This window comes from Chelonoidis abingdonii, chromosome 15 (genome assembly GCF_003597395.2).
Source record: "Chelonoidis abingdonii isolate Lonesome George chromosome 15, CheloAbing_2.0, whole genome shotgun sequence".
NCBI lineage: Eukaryota > Metazoa > Chordata > Testudines > Testudinidae > Chelonoidis > Chelonoidis abingdonii.
The window spans coordinates 24,853,072-24,870,348 of NC_133783.1; the positions used below are offsets into that span (position 1 = coordinate 24,853,072).

The window sequence follows — 17,277 nt, forward strand, 5'->3', positions numbered from 1 at the left end:
ATCTTAAATATTGGGGCCTCTTTCCCTTTCACAAATGTCATTTTCCAGGAAGAGAGGTGAGCCAGGCATGCCCATTTTAATTAAAGTATTTGATTTCAAATACAATTTACAGTTCATCCCCAGTAGAAAGTGCATGTCACCTCACCTGGGAGCTTTCACAATGGGGAGCTGAGCTAACTAGTATGACAAAGTCCTTCCCCTGTTCCGAGCTTCATTGGAATGCAGTGTGAAATATTCAGGGGTACTGATGTTCACAATAACTCATTCACCCCTTCAGGTCTGGCAGATGTCAACATCAGTGAGTATGGACCATGTTACAACATCAGAGGAGGGGATCCTGTGGGAAACTGGCAGAAGTTCTATCCCTATAGCAACAGCAGCATCAATTGTATATTACTTAGGGTTTGAACTAGTAAAAATTGCCATTTTCATCAGCACTTGGGACTATGTTATGCCAGACAGGGGCAGGCCTGTTGGATGCCAGGGGGAGCTGTAGAAGGCATTGTGCATCAACCTTTCCTTTGGTAGTGGTAGATACTAGATAGAATTGTCAGTAATAATGCAGAAGAGGCAGACATGTTCGATAAATATTTCTGTTCTGTATTTGGGAAAAAGGCAGATGTATTCCTATCATGCGATGAAATACTTTCCGTTCCAACAGTAACTCAGGGAGATATTAAACAGCAGGTCCAGATAACTTGCTGTCAAAAGTTGTTTTAAAAGCTGGCCAAGGAGCTCTCTGGACAACTAGTCCAGATTTTCAGTAAGTCTTGGAATGCAAGGGAAGTTCCAGAGAACTGGACAAAAGCTAATGTTGTACCAATATTTAAAAAGGGTAAGGTAGCATGAACCAGGTAATTATAGACTTGTCAACCTGACACAAAAACCAGGCAAAATGATACTACAGCTGCTATAGGACTCTGTAAGAGTGTAACTCACCTCATAGTTGGGCATGACGTAGCCGGCTGTCCTCCAACACCCACTGTGAGCAACCCTTCCAGCCCTGCAGTGCTCTGCTTCTTCTCATGATGCAGCCCTCCATTTAGGTCACATTCATTCCCACCTCTTCTGAGGTGACAGAGTCCCCTGAATTATAGTCCAGTGATCTTACACCAGGTCTTCAGCCCTCAGCTCTGGACCCAGTCATCCTTACACCCCTGGTTTCTGTGCTTTCAATAGTCCTTATCCCTCGTAACAAGGTGTTTCACACCACCCTCCTCAGCGGCCATTAGGGAAAGCCAAGCCCTCCCTGTACTCAGGTTCCTAGTCCAGGGATGAGTAGCTAAGATCTATTTCCTCAGACTCCTTGCTGGACTACTTCCTACCTAGCCTTGTCTCTAGGCCAGTGGTTCTCAAACTTTTGTTTTGGTGACCCCTTTCACACAGCAACCCTCTGCATGCGACCCCCTTATAAATTAAAAACACTTCTTTATATATTTAACACTATTATAAATGCTGGAGGCAAAGCGGGGTTTGAGGTGAAGGCTGACAGCTCGTGACCCCCCATGTAATAATCTTGTGACCCCCTGTGGGTCCCAACCCCCAGTTTGAGAACCCCTGCTCTAGGCCCTTTCCCCCAGACCCTTTCTGGGCACTTTCAGCAAGCACCATTGCCCAGGACTTTCTTCCTGGAGAACCAGTTCCTGACTTTCATGGCCCACTATACAACTTCCATACCCAGATGTGGCCCTTGGGCCAAAATATTTGCCCACCCCTGATGTAGACTCTATGTAGAAGCATTCAGAGCAGTCTGTGGTGGGAGACAGTAATCCATGCGGACACTAACACAGCATCCCATTGATTTCCCCATGAATTCTGCCCCACTTCTAGCTGCTGGCAGCCACAAACTTTCCCCATAGAAGGAACTGCAGATAGGCAGTCAAACTTCAGATAAGGGTGTATTTTCCAAGCCCATCTCATAGACTCAGACTTTAAGGCCAGGAGGGACCACCGTGATCCTCTAGTCTGACCTCCTGCACACTGCAGGCCACAGAACCTCACCCACCCACTCCTGACCCACAATCTCTGGCTGACTTCAAATCATGATTTAAAGGCTTGAAGTTACAGACAATCTACCATTTACATTAGTTTAAACCTGCAAGTGACCTGTGCCCCATGCTGCAGAGGAAGACTAAAAACCGCTATAGGGTACCAGCCCACTCCACTGGCTGTAAGTTTGAAAACCTCTGTGGCACATGTGGGTGGCTTGCCACCGGAAGCCTGGAGTAAAATATGCCATAATTCTAAGGTTCCTGAATGGCCACGTCCTCCAGAATGTGGAATGCCCGAAAATATGGAGAAGGCTTTGGTAATAAGTTCACCCTGCCCAGAGATTTCCCGCTCAGCGAAGCTGGTCTTCAATTTTAAAACAAAGCAACAATACATTTTAAACTTAATATTTTTGTGCATTCTTTTCACTATGGTTAACTCAGGTGCATCCACAGAGCTAGTGGGAACTGAAGCGTTCCTCTCAGAGTACACTGAAGCTCAGTTTTATGGTATCATTTTTTGGCCTTGAGATTCCCCAAGGCACTTTTGTCTGCAGATGCACAGACCTGTTTTGAAGTAATTGAGACACTTATGCACTGTTTGATGTTTGCATTTAGGCCTTTTGACCTCAGCTGCATCGACACACGCCAGTAGCTCCCTCGGATTCAGAACTGTTACGAACCGGTCCTAGTAGAACTGTTTCCATGATGAACTTCTGGAGGACGTTCTGGACAGGGCCAACAAGCAGGTGCAATACCAGAGGAAGAAGGATTTGCAGCCTGTGGAAAGGCAGAAACAGGCTGCAGAGCAAGATGATGGAATTGCAGCACATAGGGGAGGCTTGTAGTGCAGTTTCTGGAGCAGGAACATCAGTTGAGAAAGGAAGATAAAGTGCAGCAGAAAGATCTATTTAAGAGGCTGCTTACACTTATGGCCACCAGCGTTCTGGCTCCTACTGCACCTACACCATGGCCTGACTCCTAATCATGGTACCATGGGCTGCAGACCAGGAATACTCCAAACAATTCCATGGTTGGGTGGCCTATGCAATTGAGACTTAGCAGCTGGACAGGGCAAATATATCCCATGCAGTGCTCCAGCCCAGTGCAGGCCCTCAGATCTGTGGAGTGGCACTGTTTACAATAAATGTGCAAGGAAGAGAAAGGAGAATGGGGACACACAAACATTAGGGGATGTATTTGTTGGCACTCTTCAATGTTTGATTTATGCGCTTTGTTTTATTAATGGTTTTGATGTTGATTTCTTACTAGTGTTTTGGTGTGGCAATGGTAGCTGGCCTACCTGGCAATGGTTTAATATTGGGTTTGTTTGTTTTTTAAATACATCCACGTTCACAGATAAAGACCTATTTTATTAAAGATGTTTATCATCATCACATCACAATGAGCATTTCAAATAATAAAGAAACATACAGTAAGGGACAACTTGGAAGAAATAGCCAAATAATTTCCAAGTATTTTTATCTACAATCAATAGTGTAAATCCAGTTTTTACCATATGTCCTCCTCCCCACTGCATAAGTGATCATGTTATCCACAATGACAATGGATGGCAATGAGCCTCCCTCCCCCAATACACATACACTCATGTTTATAAGCAGTCATGTCATCCATAAGTACAATGCATGGCAATCAACTTTCCCCACCCATTTTATTGCATGATGTGGCCTCAGTTACTGTAAACATTGCAGTAACAATCCTAAACATAGTATTCTCCCTCTACCATTGGTCAATGCAACTCCATAACGTGGGAGCCACAGAGCATCCCTGATGTACGTTGCCCAGGTGCATCCTCCCCCAGCTATGATGGGTGCACTTTCTGGCTGAGTGTAGTGGTTCAGCAATCCTTTGCTGTCATAGCTCCGTTTCAGGGGCAAATGGCTCACCTTTGGATTCACAAAGATTGCAAAGAGCACAGCAAGCCACAATAATACAGACGGCATTGATGACACCAATCCAAATAAGTCCATTACCAGCGCTATTCTGAACCTACTGAGAGTGTAACTGCACCTCTTGAGATCAGGATATGGTTTCATAAGTCAATGTGAAAGGAGGTACATGGGGTCCCCTCAGGATAACAATGGGGACAGTAACTCTGTTTATGACAAGGTCCTATGGTGGGAAGCATCCTGCCTATGAATGTAGACAATTATCAGAAACCCCCTAGTATTGTGAACTTTTTCAGTGCAGCTCACGTTGGTGTCCATAAATCAGCCTGTGTATAACAATGGAGTAGTGCCATTTGTGGTTTATGTGCTCATGCTCCGATATAGTTTGGAAACCCCATTCTCTCAAAACCAACAGTTACTTCAAGGCTGTTGTTTATGCCCACCATCTTTGGTGGAATCACACACCGGATTGCCTGAGAAACCTCCTCCACCATCTTACCCTCAGCTGACTTTCCAATGCCAAACTGGTTAGCAAGAGGCCCTTAGCAGTGCAGCGTAGACAATTTCTAGATGATAGCAACCCACTTCTGGACCGATATGGCTACCCTCATGTGTGTCCTGATGCTGGAAAGTCAGGGCAAGCTGGTCGTAAAGGTCCAAAAATGTGGCTTTCTTCATGAAAAAGTTTTAGAGCCACTGCTGGTCGCCCCAGGTCCACATGATGATGCGATCCCATCAGTATATGCGTATGGCACTGCTACAGAAGCACCAATCTACATCTGGGGCATCAGCAGTTATACCAAGAGTTACAAACAGCGTCAGCCAGTTCGAGTCTTCCATGCCTGTATTATTCTCATCCTCTGTCAGGAACCTTTGGTAGATCAGAGGCGGCCACTGGAATGTCCACCAGCATCTCATGGATGATCTGCCCATTTCCTGAAACAGAACTGGAAAGCTCAAGCAAGAGAAGCCCTCCAAGTGGTGACTTCTCCATGTTGCTGACTATGGTAGCCACAAGCGTGCAGATTCAAAAGGGGTTAGCAGGATGTGTTGGCAGCTTGCAACAATTTCCTGTAACATGCAGGATGGAGAGTCAAGTTTTCCTACACTGCACCACGAGCCAAGGCCTACTGAGACCACAGCAGGGGAGAATGCTAGGAAGCCTGGGATATGGTAATTTGACTTGGATCTGCATGGGGATGCTGGAGCCCAGGTCTGGGGGCCAGGTCCAGAAACTGTAAAACCTTTGATCACCAATGAGTGGATATGCTCCAGCCCTGAGCTTACAAACTCAGAGTCTGCAGACTTGAGTCTCACTAACCCTGATGTACCCAGATGCCCCAACTGGTCTCTGTCAGAAGTTCCTCTGCATTTTTCACAAGAGCCAGATTTTAGCCTTGGTCAAATCTAAATGTGAACAACTCCATTTTGTTTCAATAAATTCCACCTACCACCTAATAGGATATTGTATTCTTTATTTCCTGCCTACATCATCATATAACATTAATTTGTCCAGTCAAACACTTGTAGCATTATACACCAGGAATGACTGCATTTCAGGAGGGGATGATGTAATGATTAACTCAAGCTCTACTTTTTCCAAAACACACACATTTACTGGGGGGATAGGGAAATGTTTTAAGTTGTCCAAGCATGTTTTAGAAAAACTGTGCAGTAAGCATACATAGAGCTGTACATAAAACTCCAAGACTGTTATTTTTATTTATATTTCATTAGAGCCTCAGTGGCTTCAGCAACATTTCAAATGAACAGATCGTGAGACTCTTGTGCGTGGCTCTGCCAAAACAAGAGCATTTGAAGTTGCCATGAAGGATCTGTTGAGATCACTAGTTGGATAAAGTTGAGTGCATATAATTTCAGTCTCTATTGGTGATGGAAGTGAATGCCTTATGGATGTGTGCTATTCACCCTGCAGACTCTTCCCTTATTTACGTGTTTTTAAAGAGGTTGGGTAGGCTGGCCCCTATTGCCATCTGAACCGTCCCCCTAAAGTTTTCATTTGTGTTAGTTTTCAGAAACTGTACTGTGCAATCTCAGGAGGGAAGGGTAGATAAGATGTTATCACACTATCTCGTGATCAGTCAAACCACCCTCTTATGTAATCAAATGTATCCCCACCAACAACTGTACATGTAAGCTTTCTGTAAGCTCTCTGTTTTAATCATCCTGTTCTTGCTTCTTCTGTGATGGCAGAAACAGTTAGTCTCTGTCCAAGAAAGGAAAGGTAGACACAGACTGTTGATGCTTCTACATAAAACAGATGCAAACACAGAGCAATTTAGCATATCTCAATCGCCAGCCAATAGGTCCTGTTGTGTCCATGACAGAGTGCGGCAGAAAACAGGCAATCTCTGCCCTTTGATTCTGCTATTGGTAAATCATTAGGACCTGGGCAGCAGCTGCAGCTATGTTTGTAGTGGGTGGATTTAAAACACTTACCACGCCTCCTCTCCCCCCCGCCCCCCCTTACCATCTGCAAGAAGAGCTCAGACACAAGCTGTGCCTCTGCCTGTTGCTCATCTGGTCTTTCGTATATATACACATGCATTTGCTACATCCGAATATCAGTTACTGAGCCCACAGGAAATCTACAGCCATGGTAAGTCACGGCTTCAAAGGCCAAACTTTGCTTTGCAAGTAATAGCTATGCTATTTGGAAAGGCGGAAAGGTTTAAGACAGCTGCTCTATTGTACAAGAGAAGGGAGAAAAGAACAAAAGCTTTATTCTTCAGTAATGACTAACCCAGGCAAACCTATAGGCAGCTGCTCCAGTACTAAGTGGGTGTTCACCAATGGGAATCTCTTGGGAGGTGTTGTTGGGCTTCCCTTTCTGCAAAGCAGTTACAAATAGGAGTAGTCCCCATTAACACTCCCTCAGAGATGCAGCATTCACTGCAATCACTTTATCTTGTGAACCACATTGGCACAAATTTATAACACCGCTTGGTTCATTTATATACAGTCCCACTGACTCTTGCATAGAAAACCTTTGCATTATTTTTCCCAGCTGTATAGGGCCCGGGCTCTGGTACAGCTAAAGTAGGGATGCTGCAGGTTGGACTTGTATCTTATTAACAGAGCTCCACGGGATCCCAGGCTTAGAATAACAGACATTGCAGATCAGGGCTAAGGGGAATGGGCAGAGCACTACAATAGGAGAGGGTGCTGCATGTCAGGTTGAGATGCACTGCTCTGGTCACACTGGTCATTTGCAGCCCTGCTTGCAGTATATCTACCTCTAGCCAGTAATATTGACTTCTCACTTTCATAAGCACCAAGCAAACTCTAAAAGGAAATTGCTGGATTTGTGTATGTCTTTTTTTCTTCTTCTTCTTAAGGTTCCCATGAAATTGCAAAGACTAGTCGAGTTGGTTTCTGTGCACCATTGTGTGGCAAGTCTGCTGTTTCGGACAAGAATAAACAACATGGCTGCTGGAAAATCCAGCAAAAGATTTTAAGATTTATTAAATTAGCTGTAATGGGAAACATGTTTTAACCAGTGAGAGCATGTGGAAGGCATTAGTTGGCAGTACTGACAAAGAAGCAGCCTAATGGGGCCAGACTTCAGGACAGAAAATTAGGACACTTCTAATACTGTCCAAGGGAGAGAGGAGGCTGCACAGGAGCATTTGGGTTTAGAGAACTCAGGCAGCTTTGGTAAGTAGGAGGAGGGCAAGTTTGTGTGCCTGTCATGACGAGAGGCAGCAGGAGGATTCAGAAGCTAAAGGTTACTGGGACCAACATAAGGCTATGCCCTATCCTATAGCAAGTTCTAGCCTTGATAAGGGAGACTAGCTTTAGTGTTTTGCCTGTTTGCTCAAACCTGCTATGGCCCCTCACCCTGGCTTTGAGCTGCCGGGACATGCAATTTTGTCTGGGGTACTCCCAATTGTTAAGCTAGGATTTAGAAAATCCCATAGCTTCATTGCAGCCTTAATTCAATAGGGAAGTAAAGCTCAGTGCAGAAGCAGCTGGATTCAGAGTCACAGGTGAAGGAGGGTGAACTGCCTAAGAACTGCCAGGCTCAGATATACTGGTAGGCCAAGGGAAAGTCAGCCAATCCTGTCGGAACAGGAACACGGTTCATTTCAGTATAGGCAGCTAGGACATACCTGCAGAACTGAGGACCTGTCATCCACCACAGTGCATTTTACGGTGATGCAGTTTCTGTTACAACGGCTGCTGTTTTGTAAGAGACCGTTGCACAGTGGGGGACAGGAAGCATAGGTAAGGAGACCTTAAGGGTCATGTTCCCATAATAAAGGGGAAAGTACACCTGTACCCTGCTTAGTCATTACTAGCTTATCTTGTTTTCATCATAGTCCCTCCCCACTGAACTGCTTGCCTAGAAGCCTGACGCACATCCATAGTGACAGAGTGACAAGACTATTAACCTGTTCCCATCTGTTCAGGCATCCAGGTGTCTCTAGCCATTTTATAGCACACAAAGAGGAAAGCAATAGCCTAATCAGAGCCACATACTCGTCAGACAGTTCTTCCTCCGTTGATGCAAGTCAGATTGGAGGAATTGTACTTGCACTCCTGGCTGGCAGCCTGAAGCCCTAACCACTAGATTACCGGGCAGCCAGAAAACATTTCAAAAAGTGTTGAAATAACCTAAGTGATTCTCCCCCCCCCCACTCGCAAACCTGCAGCATATGGGGTGTGTTAACAGCTTTTCCCTTCTAGCTAGTGTCTATGCCACACAGGAGAAAGCGTCTGGTTCTGATGGCGTTATGGTAAGTCAGCTTCCACCCCGCTTTATACTGGTTGCTAAGATACCTAGAATAAGCTTATCTAGAGATCACACAAGGGACATTGGCTGAGGTTTTACTGTGCTGAGCAGTGTTTACACTGCATCTTCAATAATAATAAAAAACAAATCCCTGCCTCAGATCACACAAGAAAGCAGCCTGATGGGGGACAGGGCTGAAGTGAGCAACAGAAATACAGGGCTACCATTAAAAAGTAATGCTTCTGTGAGCAAGGAGGGTGCTTATAAGTAGCTTGTTGGTAGACAGGCAGGAGGAATGCTTTCACAAAATACATTTTGAATGAATCACACACTTAAATTGTACCTGACATTGATCTGGATCTCAAGAGAAGTTATGAAATAAATTCAGTAGCATCACATTTAACCTAGTGTTTCATCTTGCATTCTCTGATACAGTTTATCCATCGCCCATCCACTGGTTTTAACTTAAGTTTGGGTCTCACTATAGGGTACACATACCTGTACCTCATCATAACTGGTTAGTGGATACATTTATGATAAATCCTGTCTAGCAGAGGATTATAGTGTGCCTTTGCCTACATGCGTAATTATAGTCCAGTGTGCTTAAACACGGGCATTCAAAGCGTTTCCATACAGAATGGCTTGTGGAGCACCAAAAAAAACCCCAAACACACACACAAAAAGAGAAACCCACAATACTAGAGAAATAGTATCTGCTCAGTGACCAGCCTTTTGGGCTCTGCATCCTCAGACTATCTGAATCAGAGAAAACCATGGTTCTATTTGTGCAGATGATTCAGAAAATAAATACTAGTATAATTGACCAAAGACTAAGACGACAGAGGGGAGTTTAGATTGAATAACACGCTCAAAGTAGCACACACAAAATGCACCATTTTAAGCAGCTATCAAAAGTTTGAGACTCTCCCAAGGCATCCTGGCTATTTACCACTTAAGATTCCACAGCTTATGTAAGTGTGTATATGCACTTCCAAAAATACATCAACTTCAGCCCCAGAGAAGCTAGGATTTTTAAAAGGCCCATTATAAAACAGAGCGTCATCTAATCTGCAAGGATTTGGGTTGCTGAAATAAGGCTCTGACACCAGCTCACCTATTGCTCCTGCCCTCTTCAATAGGCCCAGGATAGGTGCTATTGGGCAACTCCTACGTCTCCATTTATGCTCATCTTAAACTGAAGCATGCTTCAGTTTATCTTGGCTGACTTACTCCACCCAAGCGTGATGTGTTGTAAAACTGAGTCATGAAGAACGGCAGTATTATTCTAAAAAACAGGAACACCTCTAGTCAACAATAATGAAAGACAATGCAAAATAATCACTCCTCCCTCCCAATTTTGGGTCACAAATAGCCTCCCTTTATTTACTGGTTAGATGGAAGAGGCATTCTGAAACTTCTGCTGTAATGTAGGAGCATAATATGGAAAAGTTTAAGCACTGGTTTAATCTGATCAATCACAAAATGTTCTTCCCAAGATCCAAAGACACCCAGGGAGAGCAAAGTAGGGAAAGCAATTGGTTAAACATTAACAGAGCAATAAATCTGTTACTATGAAATGGTTTTTCCATTCATGCAACTTTCCCTATACCCGCCTGGAAGGAAAACACTGCAGTTTGGGTAGGATGGCATACTGCAGCCAGCTTTCAAAGTAAATAAATCTTGGTTAATTTGAGGAGTCCCTCCCCTAACTCTGAAAGGGGCATTCTGTACCAAAGCTCCAATCTAGATAGATCCTTTTGTGGAGAGTGCTGGATTGCCTTTTCTTCCCTTCTGAAAATTTTTCAGTTACAAAGAACTCGTAAATATCTATCCTGCTGGATAATTTAGTTTTAGTATTAGTTGAAGTTTAAAGTATACTTGTTTGGGAGCCTCTCAGCAGTACATAGAGATGGTTCACATCATACAGCCATCACTCATTTTAGCCCAGTTTGTAGTACATGGTGAAGGCAAGCTCAGCCCTAAAATGACTGGAGTGCTGCAGGTCGTGACCAATAAGCATTTGTAACCATAAAATAGCCTAAGGGGCTTAAGTTACTAGGTGGGTGCTTCAGCTCATGACAGAAGTAAGGAAAGCCTCATTGCGCGTATACTTTATCTATGCCTCACTGATCTGAGCACCCACTTTCTATTTACTCAGAGAAAGGAAGTCAAGCAAATGTCAACAGCCTGTGTCTTCTTGGTCCATTCTTCTACTTTTTATCTCTCTCCTAGGCAGGAAAAGCCCACAGGTTGAGCACTGATGAGAGGGAGCAACTGCTGCCAAACCTAAAAGCTGTAGGGTGGAATGAGGTGGAAGGGAGAGATGCCATCTTCAAAGAGTTCCATTTCAAGGACTTCAGTCGGGTACAGAAACTGACACCTACATTCATACTGCCAGTGGTCTGCATGTCAGTTTAGGGATCCCACCCAGGAAGTTAATGCTCATTTTATTTAAACTGTTTTCATCTGTTCATAGATGTTTAGACCAGAAGCGACCATTCTCATCTGTTCTGAACACCTGCATAACACAGGCCATAGAATCTAACCCAGTAATTCCTGCATCCAGTTCATAAGCTTCTGGCTGAGCTAGAGCATTGATTACTGAAGACATCCAACTACTTAACCAGATAGACAGTCTGTTTTTTGCAGAACTTTTCCCACACAAAGAGGTGGACATCTGTGGAAATCTTAGACAAAGGCAATGTAGCGTTTTGTGTTTGCCTGGATTCCCAAAAAGGAAAGGAAGTTAATTCCATCAAGGATATGCCAACCATAAATGTGAGCCACCACTAGCGTTGGCTTACAACTAACTTGTCTTTTGTTCCTTCTGGGCAGGCCTTTGGGTTCATGACCAGAGTTGCTTTGCAGGCAGAAAAACTGGACCACCACCCTGAATGGTTCAACGTTTACAGCAAGGTAAAGGATGGCAGTGGGCAGTTAGATCTCATAACATGGAAGGCGCTTCAGGTTTAAGAATGGATAAACAGTATAACATTTTTGGTCTATAGGACAATGGGATGCTGGGCCATGACTCAGGCCCTTAGGTGCTATGGCAATACAAATAAATAACACTTAGCAATGCCTTCTGTTAAGAGTGAGGAGGTTGTTTACATGTAGTGAGGCAAAACATTTCTGCGCTGTGTCAAACAATTGTAGAAGTCATGCCTATCTTCAGTAATAGTATTGTAGTATCACAATGCTCTAGTAGTGGATCCAACTCATAAAAGTTGGAGTGCCATGAAGTTTACACCCATCTCTTGTTTCTGCTGTCCCACTATTAGAGATTTTATGGGTACTGCTGGGGGAAAGTAATGGAAGTACTTAACACTTCTTTAGATAGACAACCATTTACAATGTTGCGATAAGTTTAGAGAATATGGCTGCTTTTTCCATCAACTGCAGTATTTTTGCTTTGTTTTAGGTTCACATTATCCTGAGCACACATGAGTGTGCAGGCTTATCAGAGCGGGATATCAATTTGGCCAGTTTCATAGAGCAAGTTGCCGCTTCTCTGTCTTGAACAAGGCTGGGAGTACATAAGCCTGAATTGGCTGAACCGCCACCGTCTCCTCTCTCATTCTTAACACTGTAGTTGGAACCATCTGCCGGTTCCACGCAGTTCCTGATCCAGGCAGAAGACAGTGCTATGCTCAGCTCCTCTTCCATCACAGCTCAAAGTTTCAGAGGGAATAAGCTGCCCTAGTGTAAATATACTTCCTACCTTTCAGTCACCGGGAGGAAAGTTGCCTTTTTTTTGATCTAGTGACTACCAGTGTAAAATTGCTTGACCTCTGGCACTTTTGGCATATCTGGCCTTTAGCGGAAGAGTAATATTATACAACTATCAGTGCAAGCAGTTTGAGTTTTTTGTTACCCAGACAGTTGTGTGCTTGCTTCTTACTTTACAATTATACTGTTGTTCTTTTTTTCCCTACAGTGAAGCCTATGTCCCCTGGTCTCGTCTGTTAGTAGACCAGTATCTGTAATGTGCAGTTTGGTTACATTTGTAAGCTTTGTTCAAATAGTATAATATCAGGTATGTGGGGTTACCTGTGTTGCAACCGGACATAATACAGAGCTGGGAGCCAGGAATGTCAGCTGAAAATATCTAAGTGTTTACAATAAAGTTCTCATAACATACCAGTTGTCAGATTGACTGAACAAACTAAGTTGAAAAAACTAAGCAAGTTGTTCATATTTACTCTCTCCTCCCATTCCTCCTATAATTCACTCCACATGTCTCCAAGTCATTGCACGGGGAAGGCTTCCGGAGGCATAACCAACGTCTGGAGCAGTTGCATGTGTTTTTATATGTCTGTACCTCAAAGTAAAGTGGTCAAAAAAATACAAAAAACAGGGTCCAGAAGGGGACATCATGAAATGGAGCTGGTAAAGCTAGTAGTAATATTGTAGTAATATTCAATAATTCTAAAAAGGGAAAGGTATCCTTGGCTCACAGGGTTTGAAGAGTCAGTATTCAAGATTGTACCGTAGGTGTGATAGGACTTTGAAAAACAAGAGAACATGTAAAAGAGCACAGTGTAGTGTTAGCCTTTAAGCCAGAGTATGATGAAAGCAGTTTGACTCTAAGGGTATGCCTACACAGCAATCAAATCCCGTGGCTGGCCCGGCTCAGCTGACTCAGGCTGGAGGGGCTCCGGCTGCAGGGCTGTAAAACTGCTGTGTAGACATTCGCGTTCAGCTGCTGCTGTCCAAGCTCTGGGAGTGGGGGAGAGGCTTTTATTCCAGCACAGACTTCCCCTAAAAGGTATTTTGGCACTGTAGTACTGTCACCTCTCGTGGATGCAACAACATTTGATTTTGTCAAGGCAAAAACCACAAGATCAACATTCTAAGAGGAGCTCTACAAGTGGCTGACTCAGGTCTAACCCTTATATTTGTCTAATGCCAGAATTCACTATAGAAAATCCACAGCTCCTTAATATAGCCTTCCTTTAATACCCTTAAACACCACATGTTAAGAGCAGTCAGAGTCAATGCCCTTATCTGGGCAGCAGGAAGAAAAGCAGTTGCAAAGCTGTAATTCACATTAATGAACAGGAAACCACACCAATGCACAAGCCACGAGCAGTGGCCTAGGCTATGTACCAGCACTGAAAAGACACCACGTCCCTGCAAAATCATGGCTGGATCACCAAGGATTCCGGCTAGTGGTTTAGAAAACCCTTCTTCAATAAATACAGTGGGATTGGATAATTAAGTGAACCATTTTAATACAAAAAGGGCTCTCCACTACAACATTTTGCCATCTCTTCAATAATTTCAGTCTACAGAGTTTTAACCAGTAATAGGCGAGAGTGAATGTTACAGAATATCAAATGCTGCCCTGGAGGCTCCTTAAAAACAATGGGTGCATATTTAATGTGCGTCATATTCTCATTATATGTATTTTAATCTTTTTGAAAGTATCAAGAAAGCGCAGATGGAATCAATGGCTCAGCAGTATCCACTGCACCCTGACACTTCACATAGGATATAGCGTTCCGTTTGGCAAATAGAGGTCAAATATCTGCAAGCAGCTACCTTCCTTATGAGCCCTTCACAGGCACATTAATTCCTCTCCACCCTGAAACATTGCCAGTGTTTAAATACCTTGTTTGGAAAAAAAAACAAAAACAAAAAAAACCACACACACACACACACACAAAAAACACTTACAGGAAGATGGAATTTGATATTTTGGGAACCTCCTGCCCCTAGAAAGTACCATCAAGTTTCAGATTACAATCCACTCTGTAGAGTTTAAAACCCAGTAAATAATGTATTAATATCACCATTTTTCTAAAAACAGTATGCATGATAAAGCAGATACAGATTCTATATTAAAATGACAAAGGCAAATAAAGACTGCATACTAGTAAAATACAGTGTGCAGAACAGATTACATTTACCGTCTAGATCAAATGTACATAAAACATAATCCAAGAGTCACAACCATTAACAGTACGTGGAGTCCAGAACGGAGTACACTGAGACAAATACCTCTTCAAGTACATCCAAAAAAAATAAATTGAAACACTGATTTGTTAGCCCCATGTAATTCCTGGGGAAGAAGATGAGAAGGATCGAAGAGGGTTTTTTAGAACCGTTTTTCCCTTTTTTTATGTCTGGGTTGGAAGTCAACTATCAAAATAGCTGGAATTTATACAGAAGATCCCTTTCCAAAGCACAGTATATTGTGAAAGATGTAGTGATCCTCAGATGGCAGGATGCTAATTAGTAGGTCCAATACATGTTGACTAAGTCAGCAAGACACAAATGGAGTATCTGGCAATTTGAATTAACTGTTTCAAGAAGAGGCTGAAAAGAATTCTCTGAGTAAGTAGGTATGTGCCCACCTTATCTTACTGAAATCTGTAAGATGGCTAAGATGTACTGACTCAGAGTACAGAATAGTAGATATATTTTAAAAAGAGAATATCCTTGTCCACAGACTTTGAACCTAGCACTAAGCTTGCTTTAGCAATGGCTCGTAATTCACTCTCATTTTGCATAGCTACTGTGCGTTTCAGACATGTTGAGTCAGTCAGGAGCAGTTTGGATGCAAGCAAATCCAGTACTGGGGGCAAAGGGGACCCTTCTTTAAGATTTACACCCCCCCCCCTTTTTTTCTCTCCAGGAAGCATTGCATAATGCAACCACCTCTTTTGAGAGTTGTTTACATTTGAAGTGCGTAGAATATGCAGAAATGGCTCAAAAGAATGAGTATTGGAAAATGCATTCCACCCTAATTATAAGGCTCTAGAGGGCTAACCACACCAACAATTAGCATCAAAAGCTTTTCTAGTTTGTTCAGGGGGCTGCAACCATTTTACAAGGCTACTCAATGCAGTCTGCATAAAGGACAAAGTAATACAAAAAAGTAGGGAAGGTGGGGCTAATTCTTGATAGAGACCCTCTCCTTAGAACCCAAGACCTTCATACCTTCAATATTAATTAGATCCCACCCTAACACCTCACGCTCAGCACTATATCAACACCTTTATAACACTGAAAACACCTGGCTCAATAAGACTATTAGATTGAGGGTGGAGTGTACTGTACCTGAGTCCAATTTGCTACGGATTATTTTCAACATAGTACCATAAGGAGATGACCATGGCAACATCACGGTCAGCAGCTGATCCATCATACTCTTCCTGAAGTCTCAGGAAAAGCTGGAGCAGTGTCAAGGCACACTGGTGAATGCCCGTTGAAAATGTGCCTTAAAAGAGAGTCAGTGCAAAGAGCAGACAGAAACCACTACTTTCTTTTACAAAAGTCATCTCTTCATATTAAACGATGGTGTAAAAAAAGTTAACTTTGGTGCCATATGTTTGCACATAAATCCCCAGTCATTACACAGCGCAAGGCTCAACTGATTTCACTGCAGCATTTTAGGATAGTGCAAAACCTTCAAGTTACATACAATAAAATAATAATTTTGCTCTCCTCCAGAGTTGTGCAAGATACAACAGCATAGGTGGTAATGTAAAAGTTCTAGAACAAGAGGCAGGAGAGCAATGATACTGTATAAAGGGTGGTTCTTGCGGAGTACCTTCAGACTCTTTTCCCTATCCTACCCGTTTGGTTTAAAATGAATTTTCTACTTCTATTGCAATTTATACAAGACTCAGGAAGAGTTGCTTACATTAAGAAAGTCATCCAAAGAAATTACTATTTATAAATTGACAACTGTATCTAACTGGATCTCCATATGTAGAGAATTCAAAGACAGGATTGGTGAATCAATAAAAGGAAAGACGATCATGTTCAGAGTTAGCAAGATATAATCCCCCATGACACAATTTGGTAAACACGGTTTCCTACAGTAGTTAGCAGTATGGTTGGAGGAGTCAATGAATACCTGTGTTCAATTCACTTTCTACCTCCAACTTCTGGGGAGGTTGCCTCAGTGTCTCTATGTTTCAAACAATTACAGAGAACCCAAATCCTAGTGAGGCATTCACTATAAAAAGATCCACAGCTTTTCTCCCAGGAAAAGAAATGGTACGGAACAAACAAAGACAGAATACCTGAGAAGTTAGGGGGTTGTGGAATGGACATTCAATTGCCATAACAATGCCATTCCACCCAAGCTTCCAGGACTAGTCTTGGTAGCTAACTAAGGTGATACAATAGAAAAAATAAACCTAAACCAACTATTCAGAAGTGACAAAGACAGTTTAAATCACTCAAAAGTTGATTTCAGAAAGTAGAGGGATGAGACAAAGAGAAAGGGGAGGAAAGTTCAGTAGAGAAAGCTGCCCCCTGTATTTGCAGGATCTAAGACAGTAGCTTAGTATGATCTCCTTCCTCCAGGAATTCAGAATACCACCTCAGAGCTAGCAAAGTACCAGTTACTACATTCAGGAGTGTCCAGGAGAACCGTTCATGTGTTTGTCACTGGAAGGGATGTCTGTGCTATAGAGGCAGTCCAAGTATGCATGAGAAATCTCTGATACCATGTTCCTGTCTGGGATGGACTGCGCCATTCCATAGATGGCACCCTATGGTTAAATAAAAAACAAACAAACAAACAAAAAATTACTACACAGGAAAACTTTCCCCACAGGAATGTGTGAATTTAGAGATTTAATCATTTCAATCCAACTTCGCTCTT

General features: G+C 43.0%; 2 protein-coding genes across 2 annotated transcripts in view; one reads left to right on the forward strand and one right to left on the reverse strand.

The window, feature by feature from the left end:
* Positions 1–6,430: 6,430 nt before the first annotated feature.
* On the forward strand, positions 6,431–12,174 carry PCBD1 (pterin-4 alpha-carbinolamine dehydratase 1). Its single transcript, XM_032782747.2, has 4 exons — positions 6,431–6,518; positions 10,887–11,018; positions 11,490–11,570; positions 12,076–12,174. Exons 1-4 carry the CDS (start codon positions 6,516–6,518, stop codon positions 12,172–12,174), a joined length of 315 nt encoding a protein of 104 aa, XP_032638638.1. The 5' UTR covers positions 6,431–6,515.
* An 81-nt stretch (positions 12,175–12,255) lies between these two features.
* Positions 12,256–17,277, reverse strand: part of SGPL1 (sphingosine-1-phosphate lyase 1) — a 57,967-nt gene continuing 52,945 nt past the window's right edge. The window contains exon 14 of the mRNA XM_032782745.2: positions 12,256–17,164. Coding sequence (XP_032638636.1) covers positions 17,024–17,164 — 141 coding nt within the window. The 3' untranslated portion in view covers positions 12,256–17,023. The remainder of the gene's footprint in view (positions 17,165–17,277) is intronic.

Bases quoted from the DNA above. Each gene is read 5' to 3' on its own strand.
- PCBD1 (XM_032782747.2), top strand. The intron at 11,019-11,489 runs GTACAGAAACTG...CCTTCTGGGCAG, and splicing joins ATTTCAAGGACTTCAGTCGG to GCCTTTGGGTTCATGACCAG. The intron at 11,571-12,075 runs GTAAAGGATGGC...GCTTTGTTTTAG, and splicing joins GGTTCAACGTTTACAGCAAG to GTTCACATTATCCTGAGCAC.